Source organism: Rhinatrema bivittatum, chromosome 12 (assembly GCF_901001135.1).
Source record: "Rhinatrema bivittatum chromosome 12, aRhiBiv1.1, whole genome shotgun sequence".
NCBI lineage: Eukaryota > Metazoa > Chordata > Amphibia > Gymnophiona > Rhinatrematidae > Rhinatrema > Rhinatrema bivittatum.
In genome coordinates, this window is record NC_042626.1 from 3,006,917 (window position 1) to 3,034,839 (window position 27,923).

General features: G+C 45.4%; 2 protein-coding genes across 6 annotated transcripts in view; both read left to right on the plus strand.

Moving 5' to 3' along the window:
• The window catches only part of ZC3H11A (zinc finger CCCH-type containing 11A), a 56,486-nt gene extending 53,603 nt beyond the window's left edge, over positions 1 to 2,883 (plus strand). For all 5 annotated transcript variants that reach the window (XM_029573802.1, XM_029573801.1, XM_029573803.1 and 2 more), the window contains one exon: positions 1,286 to 2,883. In XM_029573802.1, coding sequence (XP_029429662.1) covers positions 1,286 to 1,544 — 259 coding nt within the window. In that variant the 3' untranslated portion in view covers positions 1,545 to 2,883. The remainder of the gene's footprint in view (positions 1 to 1,285) is intronic.
• Positions 2,884 to 19,196: 16,313 nt separating this feature from the next.
• On the plus strand, positions 19,197 to 23,919 carry SNRPE (small nuclear ribonucleoprotein polypeptide E). Its single transcript, XM_029573805.1, has 5 exons — positions 19,197 to 19,380; positions 19,645 to 19,671; positions 22,477 to 22,539; positions 23,045 to 23,123; positions 23,587 to 23,919. Exons 1-5 carry the CDS (start codon positions 19,327 to 19,329, stop codon positions 23,640 to 23,642), a joined length of 279 nt encoding a protein of 92 aa, XP_029429665.1. The 5' UTR covers positions 19,197 to 19,326; the 3' UTR covers positions 23,643 to 23,919.
• Positions 23,920 to 27,923: the final 4,004 nt, after the last annotated feature.

The following is a 27,923-nucleotide window of genomic DNA, read 5'->3' on the forward strand; positions in this document are numbered from 1 at the left end:
GGGCGAAGCATTTGCGCCTTCCTATTCGTAAGGTGTGCCCTTCTTGGAGCCTTAACTTGGTGCTCAAGGACATATGTATGGTGCAGTTTCCGCCTCAAAAAGGCCACCATAAAAGATCTTACTTTGATGGTAGTTTTCCTGGTGGCAATTTATTCAGCTAGAAGGGTATCAAAACTTCAAACCCTGTCATGTAGGGAGCCTTTTTTTTGCAAATTTCGGATTCCAGCCTATCTTTGCGGACAGTTCCGTCTTTTCTACTGAAGGTGATCTCGGTGTTCCACTTAAATCAGTCAGTGGAGCTTCCAGCTTTCCCAAATCTGGAGGTTGGTGCACCTCATGCAAAAGAATTAAGATGTTTGGATGTCCGAAGGGCATTGTTGTGGTTTCTAGAGGTCACTAATAGTTTCAGATTGTCGGATCACCTTTTTGTGCTATGGAGTGGTGCAAAAAAGGTCAGAAGGCATCAAAAGCCACAATTGTGTGTTGGTTGAAGGAGGCCATTGGTTCCGCATATATCTGTTGTGGTCGTCCTATCACGGAGGGGTTAAGGGCTCATTCTACCCGGTCCCAGGCGGTGGCCTGGGCAGAATGTCAGCTAGTTTCACCACAAGAGATTTGCAGGGCGGCTACTTGGAAGTCTTCACATGCCTTTGCCAGACACTATTGATTGGACGTCCAGGCCCCAGAGGTCAGTAGTTTTGGTGAAAGCGTACTTTGAGTGGAATTCTCGCAGTCTCACCCCGGTTAGGGAAGCTTTGGTACATCCCAGGAGTCTGGACTGATCTGGGTACGTATGGGAAAGGAAAATTGGTTCTTACCTGCTAATTTTCATTCCTGTAGTACCACAGATCAGTCCAGAGTCCCACCCGGTGGTGGAGAGATTTGGAGAGTCCGCTCGATCGGTTATTGTAATGATTCTGAAGAATGGCACAGGTTTCTTGTTAGTCCTTACAATTAAAGTTCCAAAATTGGATAGAGTTATCCATTTTAAGTTTTATTCTGCTCATTCGTGGGCTATTACTTCATTAGTTTATTAAAAGTTTTTTTTCTGTCTTAGCTCGGATACTTAGTAATACTGAGGGACTGCAGGTGGCACACCATATTAAGTAGAGGTGTCTGCGAAACTTTATCGGCTGGAAGGGAGGCAAAACCCAGGAGTCTGGATTGATCTGTGGTACTACAGGAATGAAAATTAACAGGTAAGAACCAATTTTCCTTTCCTTTGAAAGCTTGGAGAAGCGTAGCATGGCAAAGTGTCTAATGGTGAATTTCTCTTCTTTTGCAGCTCCGAGTCACCTGTATCAAGCCAGGCTGCTTCCATGCCTCAGACAGAGATGAGTAGCCCAACCTTGGTGCAAGCATCGATAAAATCACGCAGGCTCAGCTCTACGTCTGGTGGAAAACCAGCCTTCTCCATGGAGGACGACTTCGAGAAACTTATGTGGGAAATCTCAGGGGGGAAACTGGAAGCAGAAATTGATCTAGATCCTGGCAAGGATGAGGATGACCTCCTGCTGGAACTGTCTGAAATGATCGATAGCTAAGCTTCACTCTTGCAAGGTACAGTTAAAAAGTGGATATTTTAGCCCAGCTGTGGCTGTTTGACGGCACAATCTGTTCTAAATCTCCCTGCTGGACGCCAGTATTATGACCAGCAGCAGCATTTCTGCCCCACTGCTGACGTTTGCATGAAGGGCAGAAGCTTTCAGCCCACACAGAGCTCAAGAGAAGAGATTATTGTCCGAAGCAAGCCCTCAGCAACTGCAGTCATTCTTACCAAGATCCCTACAAAACAAGGTTCTCTGCCATGGAATCTAAAATGTCAACATTAAAATAAAACACCATTTAAACTAAAGATGGTGTGTTTTCATAACTGGAGTTTCTGGGTTAGATAATATGCTGTGATAGATTTACATTTAAAAAAAAAGAGTCTTAAAAGGCAGGCAAACTTTGGACCAAACGACTTGCTGCTGTTTGACACCCAGTCTTCTGCCTGCTTGAGAAGCCCTGCACTTAATGTATTGCCGCTTGGGTAACATGTTTCATTAAGTTTTAATAAATGAAATGAGGACTGGGAGAATGTGTGCAGACTCTGAAGCTAGAAATGCCAGGCCAGGCAGCTCAGTTTCACCTGGGGGCTAGATGGCCAATAGCCCAAGTGAGAGATGTCCGTGCCCCTCCTTGTGCTCTGATGAGATTGGTAGAAAGATGAACTCTTTCTGGCAGTGCCAGTGGGCGTGGGGGCAGGTAACCCCACTTCTGCCTGCACATCGCCAGAATGGGTGGCAGGGGGTCCCTTTTACTGCACTGGAAGTAGTTTTGAGCAGCACCGTGGTTTTCATAGGACACTTTTTTTTATAATACCCTCTTGGCTGGGAAGAATGATAGGGAAAACTATAATCAGGATAATGAGTTCTAGGGCCATGGGAGGGGTTGCTTTGTATATAATTCAGATTTGAGTCTTCTTTTTCTACTGAAATTAGACCTGCTGCTCTCAAAACTCCCAGGAGCCCCTCAGGCACTTTAAGAAGTGCTTCTGCGGGCGCTGTTCTGTTCTACTGTTTTTACAGCTTGTGTTTGTTGCTACATCTACAACTTTCTTTTGTAAATAGCATTTTATTTCTTTTTTTTCCCCTCTCGCATTGCTGTGTGAAACAGTGTCTGAACTATACATGTTAAAAATTCAGTGACCTGTTTGACATTACAAATGAAGAACGTACGTTTTAAATAAAGCTGGTTTAGGAAAGACACGAGGGTCATTTATTTTTTGTTGTAATTTAACGTTTATTGAAGAAGACCTAGTAACAGTATCACTTCTGCAATATAAAAACCTGTAGAACAATGTCTCTGTGATACAATAATAATAAAGATTCTTACAACAGAGAGTGACCCATTTTCTTTAATTAAAGAGGAAACCGAGCTTCTACTAACAGAGAGTAGGAGCAATGCTTCTCAGCTATCTTCAAGAACACCCCCAGGTCCTTCTCCAAAGCAGTTTGGAAGGCCATTTTCCCTTGGGACTCCCAGTTCAATACAGCATAGATCTTGGAGATGGGCTTAGTAAGCTTATCAGCTTGCATACAATTTTCAAAAGGAGATCTACCCTTTTTAAGCTCCTGACCAACCTTTGTCGAGGTGAAAAATGTATAAGCTGACTGTATGCAAAGCTCTGCTGCAGAAAATGGATCCATTTGTTGCAATTTGCTAAATGATAACAGTTTCTGGCCTTCCCAGATCTGCTCCCATTTAAACAAGCCTTTCCCCCGCAACACTCAGTCCCTGGGGTAGAATTTCTGTCAAAGAGAAAAGTAGTAAGGTGATATGCCAGTTATCATCCATTAACCTGGACCTCCATTTCCCCCCCACTTTTAGAATTAAAGTAGAGAAAGGGGAAAGACCAGTAAGATACATCTTCCCACTTTGCCAGGACCTCATCTATACTGGTGGGTGTCCTGCCCCCAGCTTGGCTATCCGGAGACAGGCTGCAAGCTCCGCGATGGCGAGGGAGGCAGCACGCTGCTTTACTCCATTTAAATCTGGAACTGACAGTGTGAGGATGCATTACAGACCAAACCTGCTAAGTGAAATTATTTCTTACCTCCCTTTGCACACCCTCAGGTCTTCCATTTGGGTACACACCTCCCAAAGAGCCCTGGGGCGAGAGAGAGAGAGCATGTGGGGCAGGGGAACCAAGAGCAGACTGGGGAAGGGTAAAACATACAAGAATAGACCACCATGCTGTCACGACGCCATTGCATCTCAACTGAGGGAGGGAATTGAGCACTGTCACCTCAGGAGGGATTCCCCAAACAAGTCAGCAACCTCAGGGCACTGCTTGACTGAAGGAGGAAGGACTGGCCTTTCACCACAGGAGCTGCCTGGCTTCTAATTTTCTTCATCCGGCCTTTGCAAGCCACATTCCATAGTAAGGATCTGCTGAAGATGGAGAATACTGGCAGGCTGATGTCGGTGCAGGAGTATATGAGGTGACATCAGCAAGTCTGTTACTCTGTCTCCATCTAAAGTTGGAGTGCATAACCCACTTGTATGGAATGGTCTGCCTGCGACATTGTCCAACATCGCTCTTACTGCTTGCCCACGTAACTGGCTGCGAACTTCAAGATTGCCTGAGCCTCCAGGTGATTGATTAGACCACCCCATCTCTTCTGAGGACCACAGACCCTTTGCCGCCAGGAGACTTGCATCTGTGGTGACCACTATCCAATCTAGGATCTCCAAGTCTGCTACCTTGGAGAGAGGCTCCCTCTGCAGCCACCAAAGCAACTTCTGTCTCTTCTCCAATGGAAGGGCCACCCATATCAGCTATTCCTATGACTGAGGATTCCAGCAGGACAGCAACAACCTCTGAAGTGGAGCATATGCACCGTTGCCCTTGGAACCACTTCCAGCATTGAACCCAAAGTTTGAAGTCAGGTCCATGCTGTCGGATGGACCATTGCACTTAGGGCCTGTATTTGACCCCAAAGCTTCTGGACACATTGCTCTGGAAGGAATACCTTACCCTGAGCCATGTCAAACTTGACTCCCTAATACTGCAGAGTTTGCAGTGGCTGTAAAGACAAAATCGAGATGGACCTACATAAAAAAGAGGTCTCTCTCTTAGCAGGTCTCTATGGACTGGTAACTGAAAGGGAGAGTCCGTCGAGCCTCCGCAAATCTGCATACCACAGCCTCCTAGGCCAATCTGGAACCACCAGAAGTACCAGTCCCATGTGTCCTTTGATCTTCCAATCACTCTACCCAACAAGGGCAGGGGAAAATACATAGCGAAGCTGGTCTTCTGGCCACTTCTGCTCGACAGCGTCTATGTCCAAGGACTTCAGATATCCCTTTGACTGAAGAAGGGGAGGAAACTTCGCATTGAGCGATGTCACCAGCAAGCCTATAAAGGGTAGACTTAGCAGCCCACTATGAGCTGGAACACTTCACCTGACAATTCTCATTCTCCTAGATTCAGACTCTGCTCAAAAATCAGCTCTTATATTGTTCTTTCCGCAATGTGGGAAGTGTAACCTTCCTGAAGATGTACTTCCGCCTATTCCAAGAACTGGACTATTTCCTGCGACTCTTGCTGGCTCTTGGTGCCTTCCTGGCTATGGATGCACGCCACTATCATCGCAGCTTCTGACATTACTTGGAGCACTTGACCCTGCCAGCAGTCAACGAACCGCAAGCAAGCCAACTGTATGGCATATGCTTCCAGATGACTGATGCTCCAGAGAGACTTCTCTGCAGTCCAGCGCCCCTGTGCCATCAACGCCTGACAATGAACCTCCCAACCCTGGCGGCTCACAGCCGTAGTGAGTACCAGTCAGTCCGGTGTTCGTAGGGAATATTCTTCCTTAGATGAATAGCTTTCAGCCACTATTACATTTAGATGCCAGTCTTCACTAGTAACTGAAGCCAGATCAAGAAAGTCCTGACTGTGGACTCCATCATGCAAGCACTGTGCGCTGAGAAGGACACATATGTGCCCTTGCCCCCGGAACCACTTCTAGGGTAGCTGTCATCAACCGAACACTCACGGGTAAGCCCATACTGCTGGGCAAATTGCTTCTGGCAATAGCCCACCTGTGCTATGCATTTCTGAATGTGCCTCCACCAGCTTTGTGTCGAAACGAATACCAAGACACTCCAGCGCCTGAGACAACTGTAACTTGCTCTTAGTCAAGTTCATCACCCAACCTAGAAATTGCAATAAGAAAACCACCTTATGCAAGGCCTGAAAGACTCTCCCTGCCCTTGGCCCAAATTATCCAAATGTCTAGGTACGGATGAACCAGAATACCATTTTGTCTTGACACTGTCACAAACTCCCCTTTGTGCATCCCTTCGTGCATCCCATAGTGTTAGCCATTCCCCATGTTCTTTTATATCTCTTGTTAACAATCCCCATATTTAAATGTTTAATGTATTTGACAAAGGTAACGCATAAGTTCCTGCAAATTTTGTTTAAATGTAAACCGATGTGATATGTAAAATCGAACACCGGTATATAAAAGTAAATAAATAAAATAAATAAATCACTACCAGGACCTTGGAGAAGGTCCTGGGTGCGTTGGCCAAACCGAAAGGTAGTGCTTGAAAACTGATAATGTCACCCCAAAACATCAAACCACCAAAGCGATGATGCTCCAGTCGATTAGGAATATGTCAATACACCTTTGCCAATCCAGATGTAAGAAACTCCCTCTGACTGTGCTGCCATTATCACTGAGCGTAAGGTTACCATGCGTAAACGAGCCACTCGCAATGACTACTGCCTTTCTTTAGGACCAGGGTGAGCAAAAGGAAAACCTCCTCCTTGAGTAAAATGGAATAGCGGCCAGTGCTTTGTTGTTGGTTAAGCACTGGAACCATGCCCCCCCCCCCCCCCCCCAGCTCAGGGGCCTCAACAATGTAACCTCCAGTGCCAGCCTCATTTCCAGAGAATCGCAGGGAGATGCCATGAAGCCGTCAGAAATCCAGAACATGGCTGTTCCCTATCATCTCCAGAACCCACTAGTCTGACATGATCTTGACCCACCCCTGATAAGAGGAGACAGGTGAACCCCTATCTCCAGTTCTAGGAAGTGGGTCGGCATATCTTCATTGAGGGGATCGGGAAGCATTGCCACCCGAGCCTAAGCCTTTTCTGGGCTAACGGTCAAAAAGACTGAGACCTACTCGAAGGTCGAGCTCTCTGAGAAGGCTCTTCTCTGTAGGGTCAAAAATGTTAGAAACACCTAGCATGGCCCCTTGCGCCAAAAGAGTGCGGCACCTGCTTTTAATTCTCTGGTAAACAAGGAACTTGGGATTCACCCTGCTTATTTGCTCTAACACTCCCAGAACCATCACTTATTATTGAATGTATTTATTGTATTTAAACTTTAAACCACTGTGAAGGCTAAGGCCAATGTGGCGGTATATAAAAAACAATAAACTATAAACCAAGAATGATCCTTTACAGACAATTTCATAAGATTACACTTTGAAATTGGAGCAGCTGACCAATCCCAGCCACAGCTGACTTGTGGCTGCTAACATTGATGCCACCCCTCTGGCAGAAGTACTGACCAGGAGGCAGCTGGTTCCATCATTGCCCTGGTATTCAAAGCAGTCTCATTGACTTCCTGAGATAGAAGCAAACAAGTGCGAGCCACCAGGGAGCAGCAAGAGGCTAACTGCAAATTCCTTGTCACCACCTCAAAGGCTGTGTAAAGAAAGCCTCAATTCTCCTATCCTGCGCATTCTGCGATGCCGCTCCCCCTTCTACAGGAAGGTTGTCTGTTTGGAGACTGCACACACCAGCACATCCGCTTTTAGAAAACACAACTGCTCTCTCGCAGTGTCGCATCCAAGGGGTATAGCCCTAACAAGGCTCTTCCTCCTTTAAAATTTGTTTCCAGAGCATCCAATTCAAAGCCAATTAAGCCACTAAAACAAGATTCTTCTTTGGCTCGGACATGGAACCAACACCCAGCACTCCCAGCATCGTCAGTAGCTGGGAGATCAGAGCCAGTGACTCCAAACTAAGGAGGAAGTTCTCTGTCCTCCAGGGAGCAAGGGTCACCCTCGTCATCAGTGCCAGTGGGGTCCCCATCAGTGGAACCTGCAGCAGGCCAGGGCATACTCTGACGCTTATCTGCAGCACCAGGCCTGCAAGGATTCCACAGCCTGCACTTCTGAACTTCCAGGTTTAGCTGGTTCAGCTGAACATTAGGAGGGACTGCAGCCCTTGAAAAATTCCCAAACCAGGGGAAGTTGTCCACTGAGAAGTCTTCCCCTGTTGAAATTCCAGTTAGAGGAGCCTCAAAATCAGGTGAAACCTTTGACAGATCTCCCTCCGGTCCCATTTCCGCATCCTGCTGAGAAGGGCCGGGCTCAGCCAAATACGCGGGAGACAACTCTCCCTGAGCTTCCAACCAGCACTGATAAGATTAGAGAGGACGCCCTGCTGTGATGCCCGAATATGGCAAGCTGTTCAAATCGCAAGGCGCTTAGGATTCTTGCTTCCGGTGCCACGGAGAAGACGTCTACAAACAAGCATCTTACGAACAAGCATCTGACAATTGTGCATCCAAATATGTGTTCTGTACAAGGCAAGCCCAGACAGGATGTCCAAAAACAGGACTCGCAAACTTAGGGCACCCAAGCCTATATTTAAGATGGGATGTCCCATAAGTGCGTACTTCTCTTATGATGAAGAGCTTAGGCGCTAGGATCCGAGGAACACATGAACTATGGATGCCCAAAATTTGGACGCCCAATCCATGCGGTCCAGATGGACACCCAACCTGGATGGGCAGTGCAAACCGAAGTCAGTCACAGTTTCGCAGCAGACTTGCACATAAGGAAGTGCGCGAACACCGGGGCGACCTACCATGTGGCGTCTCAGAAGCCTAGCCAAAAAGCTACTCAACCTGCCAAAATTAATGTGACTCCCCAAGCCCCTCACAGAGGCAGGAACGAACATCAGATCGACAAGCCGAGGCTCGCAGACCAGACCAGACCAGACCAGTAGAGGGGGAGGGGAATCCCTTTAATTTATGTATTATTTATTTATTTTTACATCCCCTTCCTTGAGCTCAGCCCGTCCCAGCCAAGTGCAGAGTCGGTCTCCAGCTGCGGTGGGAGAGAGCTAATGCCTTCACTGCCGCACTCTGCTTGCTGCACCCACTAGCCTCTCAGCTGATTCTCTCCTGACAGCTAAGTCCATGCCAGAAAACTGGCTGCCAGACTGAGGCACTCAGCTGAGAGAGGGATCATGAGATATCACCTCAGAAAAAGCAGTGTGTGATTAATCTCCTTCTTCTTTTCTCCTTCTGTCTCTCTTTCTTTTTTTTTTAAACAAGCAATCCCCAAGTAAGGAGATGCATGTCCACCATCTACTGACCATCTACTGGAGACGGAGAATACTGGCAGGCTGTCAGAGCAGGGGTATAGATACCATGATGTCCGCTTTGCTCCATCTCCAAGATTGGAAGAGTAGCCTAGTGGTTAGAACAGTGAGCTATGAACCTGGAGACCAGGGTTTGAGTACTACTGTCGCTCCTTGTGACCTTCGGCAAGTCACTTTACCCTCCATTGCCTCAGGTACAAACTTAGATTGTAAGCTCTCTGGGGATAGGGAAATATCTACAGTACCTGAATGTAATCCACTTTGAAGCGCTTTGAATCTGCGGTAGAGGTGCATAACCCACTGGTTGTGGATTAACCTGTCTGAATGCTGAGAAATTTATTAATTTTGAGAGTTGAATAATTTTTATGAATTGTTAAGTGCCATGAATATGTTATTGGTAATATGGCGGGCTATTAAACAAATTCTTTGCTTCAGTGTTTATGGAAGAAGATGTTGGAGAGATACCAGTTCTGGAGACGGTTTTCAAGGGTGATGATTGAAATGAACTGAACCAAATCACGGTCTTTCTAGACCTATCTGTAGCATTTAATACCATAAACTATCAATCTTACTAATCCGTCTGTCAAATATTGGAATATCTGGTACAGTTTTTAATTGGTTTCACTCATATTTAACAAATAGATATCAGCAAATTTTTATCAATCAAAATTATTCCATCCCATTTGCCTTGAATACACACAAGGATCTGCCCTCTCTGCTGCCTTATTTAACATATATCTAAACCCAATCTGTCAATTCCTTTCCACTCTTGGTCTCTCGTACAAAATATACACAGATGATATACAATTTTTCTTCCCCACTAAACATACCTGGTCAGAAACTCTCAAACTCGACAAGCTTACCCAGAATAGTCCGTTTCCTATACTCCTATATTCTATTCATAATTCCATGATTATGCCCTGTATATAAGTTCACCACTGCATATAGCTGTTTTTTGTTAATGTTTACTGCCACTGTTATTTGCACTTTCTGTACTTCTGTATCTCTTTAATTACATACTCCCCCCTCCCCCACCCCTGTTCTTTGTATTTTCAATCTTTCAGTTGTAATGTAAACCGGTATGATGTTTGCACACTAATGCCGGTATATAAAAGGTTTAAATAAATAAATAAATTCCTAGAATTAAGCCTCTCATCTATCAAAAAATGGTTAACTTACAACAAATTAAGCTTAATTTATCAAAAACTGAAATACTCATATTAGGAAATGCTCATTTTGACAACATTCCCATCACAATTCAACATGACAACTCCACCATCAATATAGTAAAGCATGTCCATAACTTAGGAGTCATACTATATCCAAAATTAGAATTAAAATCCCACATAAAAACCCTCATAAAAAATTCTTTTTTTAAAATCAGATTATCAAAATACATCAAACCTTTACTAGACCCAGCTCACTTTCATACCTTAGTCCAATCATTAATTCTCTCTAGCATAGACTACTGCAACTCTTTGTTCCTAGGTCTTCCACAAACCACCATCCATCCACTCCAACTATTAAAAAATTCAGCAGCTCGTCTCCTTCTCAACACTAACATTTACAAACATGTCACTCCTGTCCTTCATAAACGACATTGGCTCCCAATCAAATGGCGGGTCCAATACAAAACCCTAACTATTTTACATACCCTCATTTACGGCAATAACACCACTTGGCGTTCTGCTTCTTTACATATTTATACCCCATGTAAGAATCTCTGTACCAAAAACAAACTTCTTTTACAAGTTCCATCTCTAAAAACAAGACTAGTGTCCACTAGGGAATGCGCCTTCTCCATAGCAGGAGCCGTTCTTTGCAACACACTCCCACCAGACATTCGATTAATCTCAGACATAAAAGCATTCAAGAAAGCCCTTAAACATTATTTATTTCTCCAAGCCTTCCCTGATTTATGTACATCATAATCTTTTATAGTTCTTAGCCTATAGCACTGATGCCTTCCACGACTTGCTCCGTACGTCGGCCAGAGCCATGGTGTCTGCTGTTTCCGCCAGGCATCTGCTGTGGCTACGCCACTGGGCGGCGGATGTGTCGTCTAAATCTCAGTTGGGTTCCTTACCGTTTAAAGGAAAGTTGCGCTTTGGAAAGGAGCTAGAAGACCTCATTCAGTCCTTGGGCAAGAATAAGGTGCATCGGTTGCCGGAGGTTTCTTCTCCTCCAGGGCTCGGTTTCGGGGAGGCCGGAGGTCTAGGACTTCTCGGGGGTCGGTTTCTTCCTTTCGTCATAATGCCACCCGGCAGCAAACGTATTCTCAGTCCTTTCGTGGCCGGCATTTCGGGAGACCTGGCGCCGGCCAGTGTGCTCCCAGCGGAAAGCCTTCACAATGATGTGCAGCCGGTCCATTCCTTGGTTCCCATGATGGGAGGCAGATTGTCTCTGTTTTACGAGGAATGGGCCAAAATCACATTGGATCAGTGGGTACTGTCAGTGATAAGACACGGTTATGCGTTAGATTTTGCACGCCGGGTCCATCCACATTTTCTGGTCTCTCCATGCGGTCATGCCACCAAGCGTCGAGCAGTAAAGGACACCCTGCGGCCTCTGATAGACCTCGGCGCCGTTGTTCCAGTTCCCCTTTCAGAACTTCGAAGGGGTCGTTATTCCATTTACTTCGTGGTACCAAAGAAAGAGGGAACTTTTCGACCCATTCTCGACCTCAAGTTAGTCAACAGGTGTCTGTGAATCCCTCGCTTCCGAATGGAAACGTTAAGGTCTGACATTGCGTCAGTTCGGCAAGGGGAATTTCTTGCATCTCTAGATCTCAAGAAAGTGTATTTACACATCGGGATTTGGGTCGATTATTTATTTATTTATTTAAAAAATTTTCTATACCGTCATTTAGTGATATACCATCACAACGGTTTACAAATAGGCACATAAATAAATTCGAGATGGATTGTTCTTTAACCAGGGGGTGCCGCAGTTGTTCAGATACATGATTCAATATTATAAGCTATATGTAAAGTGTATTAAAATTCCCTTTATGGGCTAACCGTAGATGCGGTATACTGTAATTCTTTAATTCATACTGTAATTCATCAGAGGTTTCTGAGGTTCTCCGTGTTGGGTCAGCACTACCAATTTCAAGCCCTCCCGTTCGGTCTGGCCGTAAGCGGAATCGGAAGGTGGAACTGTTCTGACACCGGATTCCATCAGGATAGCAATGCGGATTGTAAGGGACGCAGATGAGCGAAGGCCCAGGGAACCAATGCCAGAGTGGACGCCATGAATCCCAAAACCTTCAGGTAATCTCTCACCTGCGGTATCTGCAGTGACAACAGCTGCCTCACCTGACTCTGAAGCTTGAATACACATTCTGTGGTGAGGAATACTCTGCCCTGCTTCGTGTCAAACAGAGCTCCCAGGAACTCCAGAGACTGTGTAGGGGTCAAACGACTTTTGGCAAGGTTGACCACCCATCCGAGCAATCGCAAGAGCTGTAGTACCCGGCTGACCACTGTCTGACACAGAAGCTCGGACTTCCCCCGAATCAGCCAATCGTCCAAGTAGGGATGCACCAGAAAGCCTTCCCTCTAGAGTTGCGCTGCGACCACCACCATCACCTTGGTGAACGTTCGGGGAGCAGTGGCGAGACCGAATGGCAAAGCCTGGAACTGATGCAGAACCTGAGGAACTTCTGGTGGGACGACCGGATGCCGATGTGGAGATGTGCTTCTGTGAGATCCAAGAGAAGCCAGGAACTCTCCAGGTCGGATGGAGGCGATGACTGACCAAAGAGTCTCCAATCTGAAACCCGTTGACTCCTTTTAAATCTAGGATTGGTTGGAATGTCCCTTCCTTTTTGGGGACTATGAAGTAAATGGAATAGCGGCCTTTGTGTTGCTGTGTGGGCGGAACCGGTGTTATAGCCCCCAAGCCCAGCAGGCGCTGTAGAGTGCCTTGTACCGCCTCTTGCTTTTCTCGGTACTCGCATGGAGAGATAAGGAACTGGTCCCGAGGAATCTGTACAAAATCTAAAGCGTAACCTTGACTTATCACGGCGAGGACCCACTGGTCCAATGTTATTTTGGTCCATTCCTCGAAAAATAGCGACAGTCTGGCTCCCACGTTTGGTACCGGTTGGAGAACCTGTACAGAGGAATGGACCGGCCGTATCTCACTGTGAGGCCTTAGCACCCGCCCCCGACTGAGGGTTACTTGGTTTGCCGAATCTTCTGCCGCAAAAGGACTGAGGCCACGAAGATTGCCGGCTTGAGCTTGGGTGAAAGGATGACCCCGAAGACTGCGCCGGTCGGGGTCTCCTGCTAGCACGGAACCAAGCCCGAGCTGCAAACGAGCTTCGCAACCGAGGCCTGGCCTCTGGTAGTTTTTGAACCTTGTTCTCTCCCAGAAATTGGATCATGTCCTCCAATTCCTTGCCAAACAACAACTTACCTTTAAAAGGCAGTGAACCGAGGTGGGCCTTGGAAGACCCATCCGCAGCCCAATTCCGGAGCCAAAGGAGCCTGCACACGGAAACCGCGGAAACCATGGATCTGGCTGACGTGTGCAGCAGGTCATGCAGAGCATCTGCGCTGTACGCGATTACCGCCTCCAGCCGATTCGTCTGGACAGCCTCCCTCTCAGAGAGATCGGCATTGGCTTGGAGCTGTTGTGCCCAGCGAAGACCCGCACGCAGAGCAAAATTACTACACATCGCTGCGCAGACCCCCAGCACAGACACTTAGAAGACTTTCTTGAGCTGTAGCTCCAACTGATGTGAACTCTGCTAGGAGTTAGCAATCCAAACCAAGTTGTTGCTACCTGTTTTATGTAACTGATTTTTCTGTTCCCCCTGTTCGATGTAAACCGGCATGATGTCTCTGACGAATGTCGGTAAAGAAAAACCTTAAATAACTAAATAAATGGTGGGGTGGAGGGGAATTAGGGCTGGAGGGTACTGGAAGCCAATAGTAACAGGTGGGAGAGAGAAAAAGGGGGAAAAAAATGGATAAAGTGCGTAGCTTGCTGGGCAGACTGGATGGGCCGTTTGGTCTTCTTCTGCCGTCATTTCTATGTTTCTAAATAAGTCTGTTGTTAAAGCTCTGCTGAAAGATAGCAATCTGATGTCAGAGAGCTCTGTTGATAAAGCTGTTGTTATTTAGAATAGTTGTGGGTGGATCCTTGGACCAGTGGCAGGTGACCACGCCCTCATGGGAAATCGCGAAAGGGACCACTGGTCAGGCTTAGTGTAGGAGACAGACATACACTAGTTATCGAATGTTATTTAACTTTAATGTTATGTTACTCAAAGTTTTCGATGGTCCTTGTTCTATGTAATGCTCTCAGGCGAGGTTATTGTTTCACTGTAAACCGGTTTGATTTGTATCCCATGCAAGAAGATCGGTATATAAAAGTTAAAAATAAATAAATAAATAGTTCTTTTATTAGACAATATAGTAAACCACCAGAGGTGGCAGTAGTGAGCTGGAAGCACCCGGCTGGGCTGTAGTCCCTCAGCTATTGGAACAGCGATCCCCAGATGGCTGTGCTGTAGAGAAACTAAGAAAGTGAGTAGGCAGTATTTGCAGAGTTCTGGAACAAGTCCTTAATGGTAACACTCACACAATAGTCTCTTAAGGCAGCCCAGGAGTTGGTATGCATTAGGCCCTCGAGGAGCGAGTACCTGGTTCCAGGGAAAGCTCTGAGACATAGATAAGACTCACTGATGTTAAGCAACACTTAGAAACAATACATTAAAACACCAAAGGTGGCAGTAGGGAGCTGGAAGCGCCCGGCTGGGCTGTAGTCCCTCAGCTATTGGAACAGCGATCCCCGTGTGGCTGAGCTGTAGAGAAACTAAGAAAGTGAATGGGCAGTATATGCAAAGTTCAGGAACAAGTCCTTGATGTTAACACTCACACAATAGTCTCTTAAGGCAGCCCAGGAGTTGGTATGCATTAGGCCCTCGAGGAGCGAGTACCTGGACCCAGGGAAAGCTCTGAGAGATAGATGGAAACTCACTGATTTTGTAAACAGCGATGACTTCTTAGCAGAAGTGGTATTCAGGAGCAAGTCCGGGACATGGGCCCTCGAGGAGCGAGTACCGGTTCTGGACTGCGACCTGAAAAGAAAAAGAGAGAGCAAGGCCCCCGAGGAGTGGGTACTTTTAGTGAAGTCCAAGGAGGCAGAGTAGCAAGGTATGCGGAGAGCGAATCCCATCCGCAGCGACCAGGAGGAAGCTAGGTAATCCAATCCCTTGCTAACTCATCTTGATAGCGAAAACTGAGACCTTAAATATCTGGAGCTGGTGACGTCATCTCAGGGGGATGCCTCTGAGGTTTGTGCCAATGCTGGTACATTAGTCGAGGCGCGCCCTTAGGCATCTGGTCAACATGGCGGCTTGCAGCGTCGAGCCAGTCTGGGGACGCCGAAGGAGGACGGCATGGAGACGCCGCAGCAGCTAGCCTTCCATCAACCCCAAAGGGAGTCGCCAACGAGGTAAGGTGGGCGGAGCAGAGACGTCAGACAGCGACGGACACAACACCAACTTTCTGTCCTATAAATCCTTGAGGGCCGTCACTCCTGTAACTGGGATAGTGGACCTCTTGGTAACAGCCGACACTGCTGCGTCCACCCTAGGAACACGAAGAAGCTCCAACGCGTCCTCTGGGAGAGGATATAGCTTGTCCATGGCCTTGCTTACCTTCAGACCTAAATCCAGAGTGTCCCACTCCCTGAATAGGAGATCTGTCGCCGAGAAAAGGAAAGGAAAGGAAAACGTAGGCCCCCTGAGGCCTAGCAAGACCGGATCCATAGCTCCTAGTCGGGACTCAGCCGGCGGAGCCTCTATTCCTAGCTCCTGCAGGATGGCTGGAATAAGCGGAGACAGCTCCTCTCTTAAATAGACGAACCACCTTCGGATCGTCTCCTTCCATCGCTTGAGATCCTTTGCTGGTATCTTGCTGAGTATGTGCGTCCGCATCAGTCCCCCCAGGGGCCTCACCGGCGGATCTGCCTCATCCGGAGATGTAGAGTCCGTCCCCGTCCCCAGTGGGACGGACCTCAAGGGCCTCTTACCCTTAGGTGGGTCCAAGCCCCCCCGGGACCTATCCCTTTTTCGTGTCCTGTGGGTCTGCGGCTGCAGTACAAGCCTCCCCCGCAGTTTTCTCCCTGCCTTTTTTGCTTTAAAAACTTTGTGCATAAGCAAAACAAACTCGGAGGAGAATGAAGACTCCGAAGAGGAATCTGTAGCCCCCGCAGGGCTATCTTCCTGCAAAGGATAGGCTGCCCCCGCAGGCGCGCCCCCCCCCCCCCGGACGGTATTTGCTGCAGGGATAGTGAGGGGGGCAAAGTCCCCTCCCCCATTGCTGCCCGCATGGCTTCCCTAAAGGTGCCCAAGATGGCCGCCATTCCCGCGCTCAGCGGGAACGGATCGTCAGCCAACTCTGCAGTCTGATCGACAGGCGCCAGTGAACGTGGAGCCCAATTCCAACCCCCTGAACGGAAACGGAGGGTCCCTCGCCTCTCAGCACACAACTCGAGCAGAGGCCGAGCCGCACGCGCGGCATGAGGAGCCCCGAGGCATCAGCTGCCCACGAAAATCAAAAAACGGCGATGGGAAAAAAAAATCAAGAAAATGAAAGAAAGACGCCAGACAAAGTAGCGGAGAGCCGGCGTGCACCACACAACAACAAAACTTTTTTTTTTTTTTTACATAAAATAAATTTGCCGTTCGCTGTCCCTGGTTCTGGATACTCCTGCTCCTGGGGGGGGAGGGGGGGTGAGTGAGCCGGGCTCCCCGGTATCACCCCCGGCGCTGCTGACCAGTAAGTGCAGGGTCCTCAACCCTTAGCAGCGGCCTCGACCAGGGGGAATGGACCCCTCAGGACCTTACAACCCCCTGGGAGGCTCTCAGAACTGCTGACGAGGGACTTGTGCTCTGTCCTTTTTTTTTTTAAACTTAAAGAGATAGCTCACCAAAAGTACAATCAAGACCCTGACTAAATCCTACACTACCAACTTGTTTCAATCAGGAATCAGCAGAGACTGTGGGTTTGCACCTCCACCATCTGCTGGAGAAAGTAAGACTGAGGAACTGTGGGTGGCACCTTGGTATATATGCCAGGGTTGTTTGAGAAAACTTCTCTGACTCCATCTACTGGAGGGGAGGCAAAACCCAGGTGTCTGGACTGATCTGGGTACATACAGGGAACGGGGAATTGGATTCAGACAGTAACCAACAAGGGCCCTGACACAGTTTGGGAAGCTAAGAATGGGGGTAACTGTACGCCACAGCAGATGCCACCCCGAGGGGAGACCTGTAAGGCGCAGCTGTCGCTACCATGGGCTTGCTGGGCAGACTGGATGGACGTTTGCTCCTTTTCTGCCATCAATTCTATGTTTCTATAGAATGGTTGCCCTGTGAGGAAAGGCTAAAGAGGTTAGGGCTGTTCCTCTTGGAGAAGAGAAGACTGGGGGGGGGGGGGGGGGGGGGATATGATAGAGGTCTATAAAATCATGAAAGGACTTGAACAAGTTAATGTAAATCGGTTATTTACTCTCTCAGATAATAGAAGGACCAGGGGGCACTCCATGAAGTTAGCATGGGGCACATTTAAAACAAATTGAAGAAAATTCTTTCTCACTCAGCATATAGTTAAGCTCTGGAATTCATTGCCAGAGGAAGTGGTTTCAGCAGTTAGTATAACTGGGTTTAAAAAAAGGTTTGGATAAGTTCCTAGAGGAAAAATCCATAAACTGCTATGATGGTAATAATCAATAGTAGCTTGTGATCTATCTAATGTTTGGGTACTTGCCAGGTTCTTGTAGCCTGGATTGGCCACTGTTGGACACAGGATGCTGGGCTTGATGGACCCTTGGTCTGATCCAGTATGGCAATTTCTTATGCTCATCTCCCATTGCCTCAGGCACTCCTTGGGGCAGGGACTTATCATACCTGAATACTTTTCACCCTTGCATAGGGCTTTAAAATATTACTATATTGTAATAAATGATTTTCTACGTAACACCTTGCACCTGTTTACTCGCTGCAAAAAGTGCACGGTTGCTTATTTATTTATTATTTAACATATTTATATACTGTTTTACCAGTAAGGATGCTGACCAAAGCGGTTTACAAAAAATGATTATAAAATAATCAACAAGTTAAAATTAAATATAAATATCCTTGTTCATTGTAACTTCATTTCCTATGCACTAGTTTCAGTTTTATTGTTATCCTGCACTCCTTGTTCAAATGTAAACCGGTATGATGTGATCTTATCATGAATGCCGGTATATAAAAAACCTAAATAAATAAATGTACTAATCTAAAATAAAACAAAAATATTACTCTAAAAGTATGAATAAAAATACAACGTATAATATGATCAATAAAAGAAAATGTGGTGACATAAAAGTAAAGAGAATGGCCATTACGGTTAAAAAACTTAAAAGTTAAGAAAAAAAATAAGACAATGAAAAAATAAAAGGATGTCAGAAGGTCATATATAGAATTAAATCAGCAACCATATCTAAGGATACCCCTTAATTAGGGGGTTCCATATCCCTGAATGCTTCTTGGAACAGGTGGGTTTTCAAAGCCTTTTTAAACTCCTCTCGACAGGGGATTTTCCTCAAAGGATCAGGTAAGGCGTTCCATAAAATGGGGCCAGCGAGCGAAAAAGCTCTATTTCGCGTCACATTTAATACAGCGGTTTTTTTTGAGGGAACCTCAAGTAATTTTTTTCCCGCTGATCTAAGCTCTCTCTGAGGCTTGTAAATTCGCAACGTGGAGCATAACCAGATGGAATCTATGTTATTTAGCAAAGACTGTAATAATGCAAGAATTTTGTACTGAATTCTATATTTAACAGGTAGCCAGTGTAGATTATAAAGAATTGGGGAAATATGTTGTTTTAAAGGAGTACTTGTAAGAAGTCTGGCTGCAGAATTCAAAACTAATTGTAAAGGTCTAATAGCAGATTCAGCCAATCCCAAATATAAGCCGTTACAATAGTCCAAGCTGGGAAGAATCAGTGCTTGCAGTACTGAACGAAAATCATGAAAAAACAACAAAGGACGTAAACGTTTTAAAGCATGCAGTTTCAAAAACGAGTTTTTAACTACTTTTGAAATGTGTTGTGTTAAAGATGATCGAGCTCCCCGGGCGCCCTTTCACCTGGTTCACGACCTCTGACCCTCCCCTCGCTCAGCCTCCTGTCACGCATGTAGTGCGTCACGTGCCCCATCTCCCGGGTATCTGAGCGCAGCTCGCGCCAGCCAATCAGCCGCTGCCTGAGCTCTGCGCGCCTGCGCACTACGTCCCGCCTGCTGGGCTGAGTGCGCAGGCGCTAGTCCTCCAGCGCCGCCGCACTCTAGGGTTCTTCCGGGTCGCGGAGCGCGCGGTTTCCGCTTCTCTCTTGGCGCTCTTTCGCTGTCGGCGTGTGGCGGTCATGGCCTACCGGGGGCAGGGGCAGAAGGTGCAGAAGGTGATGGTGCAGCCCATCGTATCCTCTCATGTGTGGGGAGGGATTCGGGTTTTCCTTTTAGTCTCTGGCCTTCCAAGCCCCAGCTGAAGGCTCCTTATGGTCGCGTGTAGGGAACGGGGCCTTGCTTCAGAGGGCTCACAGTCTGGGGCGGTGATTTTCTTGGGGCTTGGTTCTGTTCCTCGTAGGTGCAGGCTATTTATGACGGATAATATGTGCCACGTTACATGAATGCTTTAGTGTACTCTGCTGGTGTTGCTGTCTTCCTTAACCTCTTCTCCACAGAACCTCATCTTCAGATACCTACAGAATGTAAGTTAACGCTTTTATATGTTGTTTTATACATTTGTTTTAGTTTAGGTGGACCGCGCTGTCCAAATGTGGGATTAACTGGATTAAATGTAATTGCGAATGCCTTTAGTAGCAAGCGATTTCCATGCTCGGGCGCTAATTTAAATGCACAATGTTGGTGTTTCAGCAAGATTTATGAATAAGTGAGGAGAATGTTCATTTGTGCAGATAAAATGTGAGTTATGTGTATAAATCATGTTTTACTGTGCATTAAGCCTTTTCTTTTTGCATATTCTGTTTTTGGTGCATTTTTTAAAATTCCCTATGCATTAGCGCAGAATTAGCTTACTGTGTATTAAGAAACTATGTCCACAGTTTTAAAACTCAACTTTTTGCATCTGCCCCCTTTTTCATGGTGGTCAAGGCAACTGTACTGCTGAACAGCCAGCCACTATTGTTCAGCAACCACTAGGATCCTCCTTCCAGTTATTTCCCCAAACATTCTTAGCTTGATCAGTACAAAACAAAATCTTGTTCATCCATAGTTCCCTCTCTCGATGGTGTAGTTCATGATCTCTCTTTTTCATGCTGTGCCAACTCAAATGCAGTTGGAAGCATTTTTGTTTGTTTTGTTTCTGTTTTCTCTGGGTTTGTTTACACAACTGAGAATATGATGGCAGAAAAGAACAGATAATCCATCCAGTGTGCTGCAGTGGTCAAAAAAAGCAAACAATCAGGCCGATACAGTAAAGTCCGCGGGAGAGCGAGCAAACGCCCGCTCTCCAGACGCGCACACCGGCCACTCACTGGTGCGCGCGATGCAGTATTTAAATTAGGTCCGGCGGTAGATCCGGACAAAAGGAGGCGCTAGGGACACTACCGCGTCCCTAGTGCCTCCTTTTTGACAGGAGCAGCGGCTGTCAGCGGGTTTGACAGCCGACGCTCAATTTTGCCGGCGTTGGTTCTCGAGCCCGCTGACAGCCACGGGCCGAATTCAAATTTTTTTTTTTAAAACTTTTTTTTACTCTTCGGGACCTCCGACTTAATATCGCCATGATATTAAGTCGGAGGGTGCACAGAAAAGCAGTTTTTACTGCTTTTCTGTGCACTTTCCCGGTGCTGGAAGAAATTAGCGCCAACCTTTGGGTTGGCACTAATTTCTGAGAGTAAAATGTGCGGCTTGGCTGCACATTTTACTTTCTGTATCCTGCGCGCATACCTAATAGGGCCATCAACATGCATTTCCATGTTGAGGCCCTATTAGGTGCCGCGGGTTGGACGCGTGTTTTCTTCCCCTTACTGAATAAGGGGTAAGGGAAAACGCGCATCCAAGAGCAGGCTGTACTGTAGCTGCCTGAATGTTAGGAATTATTAGGAAGGGAATGTCATAATGCCTCTGTATCGCTCCATGTTGAGACTGCACCTTGAATACTGTGTACAATTCTGGTCGCCACATCTCAAAAAAGATATAATTGCGATGGAGAAGGTACAGAGAAGGGCGACCAAAATGATAAAGGGGATGGAACGGCTTGGATAAAGAGGCTAGGGCTGTTCAGCTTGGAGAAGACACCTGAGGGGGGTGTATGATAGAGGTCTATAAAATAATGAGAGGACTAGAACGAGTAAATGTGAATTGGTTTTTTAATCTTTCAGATAATAGGACTAGGGCATGGTATGAAGTTAGCACATAGTACATTTAAAAGATTGGAGAAAAGTCTTTTTCACTCAATGCACAATTAAGCTCTGGAATTCATTGCCAGAGGATATGGTTTGTGCAGTTAGTGTAGCTGGGTTTAAAAAAGGTTTGGACAAGTTCATGGAGAAGAAGTCCATTAACTGCTATTAATCAAGTTGACTTAGGGAATAGCCACTGCTATTTCTGGCATCAGTATCATGGGATCTACTTAGTGTTTGGGTATTTGCCAGGTACTTGTAACCTGGATTGACCACAGGATGCTGGGCTTGATAGACGCTCGGTCTGACCCAGTATAGCAACTTCTTAAGTTCTTATCCAGTCTGCTCAGAATGCTTCTTACGGTAGTATCTGCCTCTCTGTGCAGGATACCCCTATGTTTCTTTCAAGGGTAGTAACTGTCGCTCAGAGCAGTTACCCCCAAGCCTTAAGATAAGCGTAGTAATATTTACAATCAATCAAAACCAAGGAACTGTCAAACCCATAAATTACTGCTAACAACATTTTTACTGGGTGAGAAGCCTTCTTGATAATTCAGACAATGCTGCGTGATGTTCTTTGCTTTGGGACTTGGTTGTAGAAGCTGGACTGCTGTTCCCCTTACCCCAAACTGTAAAAATCAGGGACCATGTTGGTTGTTGTTTGTATCCAGTTCTCGTTCCCGGTAAGTGCTGGGAGTTTGTTTTTTTCCTGTCGAGCTTTTAAGGTTGCAAAAGAAAGAGGTTTGTTTTAGCCCTTTTTCATACCAGTTTTCAAGATAAAATACCTTGATTATGCTACTGGTGGCCTGATATTAAAGCCACACAATGCTTGTCTGTCTTCCATTGGCCTGAATCTGAAGAAGGGAGCGCTCTGATCTTGAAAGCTTGCGTACAAGATCATTTTTTAATCATTCTTACATTGGTTCTCTAAAACATGTCACAACTTACAAAGAATCTATTGCTGAACAAGAAAGCTGAGGAAGTTCTCACTAGTTACCACTTTTGGTTTCTGAGCACATGGCTTAAATTTTGTTAAATTATTTGTATGCAGAATAGAAATCTGGCATAAACTGCTGGGAAATCTACTAGGAGAAAAATTGCTATTCATGTTCCGTGTGGGTGGTAAATCTCTTGCACACTTCTGTCTTGCAGAGGTCCAGAATTCAGGTGTGGCTGTATGAGCAGGTGAACATGCGAATAGAAGGCTGTATTATTGTGAGTATTTGCCCAGAAATGGCCACTTTTTTCATTTTACAGATGTCTGCCATGGCTTTTGCCATTCTTACTTTCCTCAATGTAATCATCCTACAGCCAGACCTGTTTGTGATTTTCTTCCAAAAATGTCTTGGATTTCCACCAAGGATGAATCTGTTAAACAGTGGGTGGAAGAATGAGGGAACAGTCCATAATGTGCGTGACTGAGGATGGAGAAACAAACACAGTGCTTAACTACAGATTTTAAATACATGAAGAGGGTTATAAAGAGGATAGTGATGAAATTTCCATCATCACTGGGCATAAGACAATTATCCCTCAGGTGTGACTAGATTATACTTTGTGGTCCATTCCAGCCCTGAGTCCAACTACAAGAATCAGATAAAATTCCAGCGTCTTCTCTGCAGACTTAGTACAACTTCATATTGCATGTCATGTCAGTTAACTGTTTTCATACTCAGCAGAAATAATCTAAAGTTGCAGTAATTCTGTTATTTTTCTTTAGGGATTTGATGAGTATATGAACCTGGTATTGGATGATGCAGAGGAAATTCACCTGAAAACGAAATCTCGGAAGCAGCTGGGTAGGGCTATAAAATAAGATCCATTTTACAGTCCATGCACTGTGTAGCTTCAGGATCCTGTATCGACAAGGTTCAGTGAGCCTGCTTGCTTATACTCTGTCTGTTGGTGTGTCTGCTCTGAATCATGGCCATTCTCATGAGAACAATATCTCCAGAACCTGATAGCTATGTATGGTGTTCTTGTTGGGTCATGGAAAACTGACTTTGATACACATAAAAGAACAGTGAATGCAGGAGATTTAAAGTGCCATGTCCACCGTACATGACAATGAATGGATGTCCCAGAAGCCTTTAGAAATGACAGAATAAATAGGATGTGTTTGAATTTGATTGCGCAGATTGAGCCTCATGCTGTTGGGGAATAATCTCCAGAGCCATAGTGAGATTGATCTGGGTTACCCCAGACACATTCAGTAAAAATGCATTAGGTGTCTGCTTTTAATCGTTTCTCTGTCTTTTGCAGGCCGCATCATGCTAAAAGGAGATAACATCACCTTACTGCAGAGTGTTTCCAGCTAGAAGCCGTTGCTGTTGACATGTAGCTATTTTTCATTTGTATGTGACACACCAAAACTTGAAGCTAGAATTAGTGGATTAGGGCAGTGAGGCCAACGTTCAGCAGAGAATGACGGAGATATGGGGCATTTAGCAAATGATATACCTAAGACTAGTTAGCTAGGGTATCCTGCACAATACCCTCTGATCTCTGTAAAAACACTGGCCATGATGTTTTTGATACTTTCACTTGTTTGGAACAACCTTTTGAAAAATAAATGTTTTGTTAGGCATGCCTGTATACAGAAATATTTTTTTCTTTCTTTTGTTCCTTTCTCCTCCAGATAAGTCATGCTGTGGTTTGTCAGGGAGGTCATGGTGCACTCCCTGTTGTGAATCTCATCTAGATGCAGATGGTTTGGAAGTTTCCTGAGAATGGGGTAGAGATTGAAAAGATCTAACTTTGTGCCTTATGACAGGGAGTGATATAGTATGTGCCAGAGTCGCTGTTGTGTACAATTTGTGTTCAGTGTTCTGAATAAATGTTACTTTGTGCTCTTCTGAGTCTGAACACAAATTATACACAGTAGTTGCTCTGGCACACACGTAGCATCTCTTGATGGCTGACCTTGTTCTGGTGGGAGCAATACTCTACTTCCGCAAGATGCTGGATTACTGGAGAGGTGGGTTTAGGAAAGTGAGATGTTGGAGGAAACTTTTACGTTTAAAAACAAAAAAGTTATCTTAAAAGATAGGGGAGTCAGAGTGCATTAGTGCCTTTCTTCTCCTGTGGCTGTTCCAAAGCCCCACTATACAGAATTACAGTATGAACCAAATCACTTAATAATCTCCTGACATTCTCATCCCAACAATGTCTAAATGTATAAAAGGAGCTTCCACAGTGAAGTGTTACCAACGTCTAGAGATTATCATCAGACCTCAGTTCACATTTCTCCTCCTGCCTTGCCGTGACATTTTGCTGGTCTCTTCCATTGTATGGGGGGAGGGTTAGGCCTGGAAGGACTGAATGAGCTCTTGACTGCTGTCGGTCAGTTCATATTTTACTTGGAATAAATGAGGACATTGGCAGTGTAGAGACTCAGCATATGCTGAGTGCAGTCCAACAAGTCTGAAGGACCTGTCTGAAATGTGCCCCTTGGCAGAGGTACTAACTTAGTGATGGCTCTTAGGTTTAAACTTGGGATCCTTTTATTGCAGTCCACATTGAATGTACTGGGCTTTACAATAAGGAACAATTAGATCTATGGCGTGTGTGTGAAGTGTAATAGTATTTCTTGATAGCCTCTGTGTTTTGTGCCTGTGCTCTCTGCCCTGAATCAGACATCTAAGATGTGCTTAGGAAGTGCGATAATATCACTTCCACCTTGTACAGGAGGCACAGTTGGGGTGGAGGGGGCCATGGCAGGAACTGCTACTACCACAAATGTTTTAACAAGCAGAGATACCTGGATGTGAGACCACTCCAGAAGTCAAAGCTACTAGGGCAAACTGGATTTAGCAGGGGTAGCTGGAATAAGTACATAAAAGTTTAACTAGAATGGAGATCATGTGATGAGGATGTGTTTGCCTCTGCCAGTCCCCTACCACCAGGATTTTGGGACGACCCCCTCCTCCCCCCCACAATTTCTTTAAGTGAGTTTGCGACAGGAAGACAGCTACAGAGATATTTTCACATCACTGCTGTGCGGCATGACCATGCAACTTACCAAAAAAGAAAAGGACAAGCAGTGTAAGCCCGATGACAAGATGGCCACTATGCACTCTGCAGATTCTGACGGGGCCTTGAGTGGCTCAGCAGTGGCGACTATTACAGCTGCTGTCGTGGCCACCTTAAATTCACAGTTTGCTGAAATATCGGCACAACTGACTGAAGTTAAAAGTTTGCCGTCAGACTATAATTCTCGCATGGACATTTCTCGAAGGCCGAGTGAACTTAGTTGAAGACGATACCATCGCACTTCAAGTAAAACTTGTATCCTTGGAAAAAACTGTCCACACGAATCAAGACTTGAAGACTTGGAGAACCGCTCATGAGGATCAAACCTTAGATTTGTAGGCTTTAACGAGCAAATTGAAGATGCAAAAATATGCCATCTAATTGAGAATTGGCTGCCTGTGGAATTGGGTCTGCAGGATTTAGTTGGTAGTCGTAAAGTGGAATGGGCACACCGTGTGGGCAGTATGTATTTCGATCAGAAATCGCTAAGAATTGTGGTGGCAAAAATACTGAATTTCATGCATAAAGTGAAACTTCTTCAAGCATATCACAAAAAGAGAGATCTGCACTATGGAGGGAAATGTGTACTGATTTTTCAAGATTTCTCCTCTAAAGTCTCGCAGCTTCGGTGCTCGTTTTCGGCGATCTGTACAAACCTGGTAAATCTCCAGCTCCAATTTGCTTTGCTCTACCCGGCCCAACTCAAAATTTGGACTGAGGCTGGCATTACATTTTTTGAGACGCCTAAAGCAGCAGAGGACTGACGATAACACCAGTGGAGCTACGGAGACCTAACTAGGCCAGATTTGAGGTTTGTGGCGGTAGAAGTCTCTTTTTGATGGCAGAAGGTCGCTGCTTTATAACCCACTTTTGACTTTGTACGTTCAGAGTATTCTCTGAGCAGAGGAAGACTAACTCAATTATTGTAACTTCACAGATATGCTCTGGCGAGACTCTCAGGCCTTTTGAATCTGTTTTATTTACCCCAAACTCTGAGTATACATCTATCTCAGGGAGCTGTGCGCATCAATCTGATCTCCGATGGAAGAGTCGGGTTTGTTTGGGTTTTTTTTTTCTCTTCCCGTAGGAAACTTGGTAGGAGGGTGGGATGAGGAAGGGAGGGGAGGGCATATCCAAGAGGATTAGTTGGGCTTGTAAGTTGTGCTAATATATATATATATATATATATATATCAGTTTCATATATGTATGTTCAGTCGGTAATATCTTTGCTGCAGTTCTAACATACCTCACTTCTGGGACTGTAATTTGGACCTTTGTGTATCTATTGCTCCTAATTATTATCATCTGAGGAATCTTATTACTTTTTCCTATTCTGCACAATAGCTAGTATGTTAAAATATCACCTGGAATGTAGCAAGGCTGGGCACCCCAATAAAAAGGGAACAAGTACCCTCAAATTTGAACAGACTCAAAGGGTCAATTATCTTTTTACAAGAGACACACATGACTGTAACCTCCCATCAAAAGTTAAAGAAGAGAGGATTTAACCAAATCTTTGTAGCCCACGGCTCATCGCACAGTCGGGGAGTTGCTATAATAATCCACAAATCAGTCTCCTTTCAATGGAGGAGATCTGTCGCTGACCCTAGAGGTCGCTACATTATTATAGAGGGTATTCTCTTTGGTAAACCTATAATTTTGTTATGTATATATGGACCGAGCCAATATGATCAAAGCTTCTTTTCTGACTTGGTAGCCTAGGTAATGTCTCTCGATAGGGAGGCGACCTTAATTGTGTGTCTGATTGCACATTAGATCGCTCCTCAAAACCCACAATAGGCCCTTAAGCCCCAAAAAAGGCATTCCCTTTTTATGTGATTCTCTGTAACTTCTGGACACCTGGTGTGTGTTGAACCCTGGGTCGAAGGAATTCACTCATGCTGCACGATCTGTGGACGATCTGTTACTCCTTAGTTTATCAAAGTTTCCCTTTAAAAAGGGAAACTTTGATAAAATGAGGAAAATAGTTAGAAAAAAACTGAAAGGTGCAGCTGCAAAGGTTAAAAGTGTTCAACAGGCTTGGACATTGTTTAAAAATACAATCCTAGAGGCGCAGTCCATATGTATTCCACACATTAAGAAAGGTGGAAGGAAGGCAAAACGATTACCGTCATGGTTAAAAGGGGAGGTGAAAGAGGCTATTTTAGCCAAAAAACATCCTTCAAAAATTGGAAGAAGGATCCATCTGAAGAAAATAGGATAAAACATAAGCATTGTCAAGGTAAGTGTAAAACATTGATAAGACAGGCAAAGAGAGAATTTGAAATTGAAGTTGGCCATAGAGGCAAAAACTCATAATAAAAACTTTTTAAAATATATCCAAAGCAAAAAACCTGTGAGGGAGTCTGTTGGACCATTAGATGACCGAGGGGTTAAAGGGGCTCTTAGGGAAGATAAGGCCATTGCAGAAAGACTAAATGAATTCTTTGCCTCCGTGTTTACTAATGAGGATGTGGGGGAGATACCAGTTCCGGAGATGGTTTTCAGGGGTGATGAGTCAGACGAACTGAACCAAATCACTGTGAACCTGGAAGATGTAGTAGG